The sequence below is a fragment of the Octopus bimaculoides genome, chromosome 20 (assembly GCF_001194135.2).
Source record: "Octopus bimaculoides isolate UCB-OBI-ISO-001 chromosome 20, ASM119413v2, whole genome shotgun sequence".
Taxonomy (NCBI): Eukaryota; Metazoa; Mollusca; class Cephalopoda; order Octopoda; family Octopodidae; genus Octopus; species Octopus bimaculoides.
This window is the reverse complement of record NC_069000.1, coordinates 6,952,660-6,956,995: the sequence shown is the minus strand read 5'-3', so window position 1 is coordinate 6,956,995 and position 4,336 is coordinate 6,952,660. Positions and strand designations below refer to the sequence as shown.

The 4,336-nt window shown below is 38.0% G+C and overlaps 1 protein-coding gene across 5 annotated transcripts in view; it reads right to left on the bottom strand.

Moving 5' to 3' along the window:
- Positions 1-4,336, bottom strand: part of LOC106869191 (serine/threonine-protein kinase PAK 2) — a 45,395-nt gene that overhangs the window by 33,977 nt on the left and 7,082 nt on the right. Inside the window, exon 1 of one of the 5 annotated variants that reach the window (XM_014914822.2) lies at positions 3,176-3,264. The exons of the other annotated variants lie outside the window; for them this stretch is intronic. Within the exon in view, the coding sequence (XP_014770308.1) occupies positions 3,176-3,249 (74 nt within the window). The 5' untranslated portion in view covers positions 3,250-3,264. Of the gene's footprint in view, positions 1-3,175; positions 3,265-4,336 lie in introns of those variants that run through there. 5 annotated transcript variants of the gene reach the window in all.

Genomic DNA, 4,336 nt, shown 5'->3' with positions numbered 1-4,336 from the left:
TGTGTGTGTGTGTGTGTGTCTGTGTGTGTGTGTGTGTGTCTGTGTGTGTGTGTGAGTGTAACAGCTGTCTAGGAGAATGATACTTCATTGTAAAGCATAGGGAGCAGTCCGCTTCTGGTTATGTCAGCCAATGCAGGGCCTGAGAAAGAAGGTTGTCCGCTCCGAAGAGAAAGTGCAGTTCAGTGCATCCTTCATTATTTTCTCATAGAGGAATTTCTTGGAAAACATACTACAGAAATAAAATGTCCTGTAATAATAGAGGGTTGTGGACCATACATGTCAAAACTAATTGAACACACGTAATTGTAAACCTGCCCATAAGTGGTTTGGGACATTTGTCATTTGTTCAAACAATTGTGATGGAGAGATTCAGCAGAAGGTTGACTGACTGAGCAGCCCTTTCCAGAGAGAGCATTGCTCACTTGTTAATCAAGAAGGGCCTAGAAAGGGTGGTCCAAACAAATGTTGGCTAATTTTGGGACTGGCCAGTAACCTTGTGGTTGACAGTTGTCTCCTTTTTCAGGATTTTCATAGTGATATCCAAAACATTTTTAACTTTCCAAGAAATCGTTGTGCTCGGACTCAAATTCACACACACACACACACACTCTTTCGGTTTGTTAAAATATGTTTGTGACATATTTCAACTTCTCAAGGAAAATTCACTGCAGCTACCATGAAGGAAAAAAAATTCTATCATGGAAAAAGGTGTAAAAAGCCCATATACGTTTTTGGCTTTTTAGCCTTCCTCAATGAGAAAAGAAATATCGAAGAGATAACCCTGTGTGTGCATACACACACGCACACAAGTATATAAGGTTAAGTTTACCTCCTAACCACATGGTTTGGGGCTTAGTCCAATTGCATGGAACTTTGGGCAAGGGTCTTTTACTACAGCCCCATGCTGACTAAATCTCTGGAGAGGGATGCAAGGGACATGCTTGTATGCAACGTCAACTACGCTTTCACTATGCTCGACGTATTCTCTAACACAGCAAACTGCTAGGGGTCAGTCCCTTGTCATCCCCTCTCTGAAGATCCTTTCTCACCACTTTGTCCTACATCTGAGTCTGCCCCTTCCACATGTTCCCTCCACAATTGGAGATCAGCACCTGTTGATGCAACTGTCTCCATTCCTATGTAAGAATTACATCATTTTAACACTGTTCCACGTGACTAATCAACAGCACAGCCTGTGTTTTCTGCCAGTTAATCAACACAAAATCAGTGTCACATACCTGAAAGGTAATGAAATTCAAAAGACGAGTCTAGTTTCTGATGAAATGTAGGTCATGTTTTATTCTGTTGTCTAGGTTCTTAGATGAGACACTCCTGTGACTTTCCAAAACAACAAGCCATTTTAAAGCCAGCTTGAAATATTTATTAAGTCATTTTGGAAAAGAAAGTAAAAGCTAATTAAAAAACGGAAGAACTTAATTAGGAGGAAGAGAGAGGGATAAAAGCAAAACTTTTTTTACGGACCCTAAAAATACTACCATGGATCACCAATCTACTATTGTTCTTTTGTGGACCCTGTCAAATCTTATATGAACCCCCTAGGAATCCTATGGACCCTTGTTGAGAAACAGTAAAATAGAAGCTCCTTTGTTGACACATTTGAGGGAGATTTGGTTGTTATTTTTAGCAAATTAATTACATAGAGTTTCTTGGTTTTTTGGTATCTTTTATATTACAGTGATTAATTACATGTGATGTATGTGATCATCAGTTAACGGCCCTGCTTCCATTCTGGTATAGGTGGGACAATTTAAAAGGATTTAACAGGTCACAAACGTCATGAAAACATTGGTCGCAGGTTCATTTTAGTGATGAATTGAAATTTAATTAATGCAATTGGTTCCAATGGTGGGTTGTACGTCCAACGAAGTGGTGAAAGGTTATCTCGTGCATGTGCGAAAAAGACAGTGAAATATGGAGGAGGCAGTGTAATGGTATGGGGAGTGATCTCTGCTGCTGGTCCTGGTCCACTTATTCACCTACAAGGGACTGTCAATGCTGAAATCCACAAGCAGATTCTTACAAAAATGCCTTTTCCACATCTCGGATGCTCATTAGTTCAACCTCCTATCTTTGTGCAGGACAATGCTCCCTGTCACACTGCGAAGAGAGTCAAAGATTTTTTTGGGTGATGAAGGGGTCGATCTCATGGACTGGCCACTTCAAAGTCTTGATCTCAACCCTCTAGAAAACGTTTGGGAGATTATTGGAGATATGGTGCGAAGGAGAAATCCAAAGAACCAAGATGAAAAATTAATGGAATTTGAACTTGGAACGTAAAGACAGACACAGGTGTGAACTCTCAATGCGGAGAAGTGGTAAGTCTACCTGAGAGGCTCCCTGATCTCCAAGTTACACACTAAGCAACATCATTCCAGAGATTCTTAGGAGAAACCACATTTCAACTGCTTCCATCTATTATACACATATACAAAAATATATACATACACACATCCACCCACGAGTGTGTGTATGAATGCGTATGTAGTCTTATCAGTCAATGACTCATCGTTTCATAATAGCAAGTCTTTTCATCACAGAAACCTGGACAATTGTTTTGCAATTATAGGAAATTCTGAGTAAGGTGTGTCATTGCCTGCTAAAAATACAATCTCCTTGCCAAGTCATATGAGACTTATAGAGCCAGTTTCCCCCAGATCCTGTGGGGTATATATTCCCCTCCTGGGTGTGTTGCAGGATTACTTTTGCACGCTGAGTGAACTGGAGCAATGTGAAATGAAACGTGTTGCAAAAGGAAACACCGCATCATCAGGTTCAGGAATTGAAATCACAATCTTACAATCAGGAGTCCAACATTCTTACCACTAAGCCACGAGGCTCCACTAAAATGACAATACTACACAGATATACATTTCAGCATGACATATAGGGTGCTTTTTCTTTTCCTTTGTACATTTAACAACTGTGCATGCCGATATATATATATAACCTCAATATACAGTCCCATTAATAATTACAGTGTGTTTAAAGACATTAAGTGCCTATACTTTATATTGTACTAATTTTTAGAATTTTCTCAAGACAGGTACACACATTCCACATCAAACTTTCATTACACACACACACACAGTTTTTTTCCTGTTATGTTGCCACGTTTAAATATATGAAGTAAAACTGATTTTCTTCTACAAATTACCTGTGTGTAAAATCACCGGATATCTTCAAGTTATGCTTGTAAAGAAAAGGCAATTGAAATAAGATTTTCTTCATGAAAAGACGAAAGATTATTAGGAGCCATTGTAACTCTGCGGATGAACGACTATGGACAGCAGGAAATCTCGCGCAAAAACAGGAAAGAAAAAATACATTACACAGAAATATATGCACACACACATACAGGTTTGTGCGTGTGTATGTTTGGTAATACAAACAGGAAAACAGAAATTAAAACAAACACACACACAGATATACTATTTAATCGGCACAAGGTGACTCAAGGACCGAGAATTTTATACAGTGGCATTTATTTGCTAAGTGCCAATGATGAAACTTACAGCCCTTGAGTCACCTTGTAATTTCTGCTAATTATTATTATTATTAATAATAATAATAATAATAATAATAATATATATATAAAAACTTTCACCGAAGAGGAGTGGCTTCGGTTATGAAGTGAAATGTCTATTTAAAGCGATGATGACCAAGACAATCATAAGATTTGTAACATATGCAATCACACACAGGCTTGCTTCTCAACCATGTGGTCTCAGGTTCATTCCCACTGCACAGCACCATGAGCTACTGTCTCTGACAGCTCTGGGTCGACTGAAGCCTCATGAGTGGATTTTGTAGACGGAACTGGAAAAAGGCTCGTGACGCGTGTATGTACGTCGCCGTAACTTAGCAGTTCAGCAAAAGAAATCGAGAGAAAAAATACCAGGCTTAAAAAAATAAATACTGGACTGTGTTCGACTTAAACCCTATTTCTGTATACACATACGTAAATAGAATGATTAAATTCCTCAGACAGCTTTTTAAATGTTTATGTGACATTGGATTTTAATTTTACACGAAGAAATGTAATTTGAGACAAAACTAACTTCCATCTGAGGAGATATTGTAATAAACAGAGTTGCATTAAAATATAAAATGAAAAGCTAACAAATACATAATTATTTAAAAATGAAAACTTCGGTGAAATGTGTATAATTATAAAGTATCAGCTCATCAAGTCCTAATTATTAAGAGGTAATTAAGAAAGTTCAAGCTGTTTTACTCGGAAGAGAAACTTTTTAATAGCTTCGCTATCTTGGGTTAAACTGTAGCGAAGTATATAATTAATTTGGAGAGGAGGCAG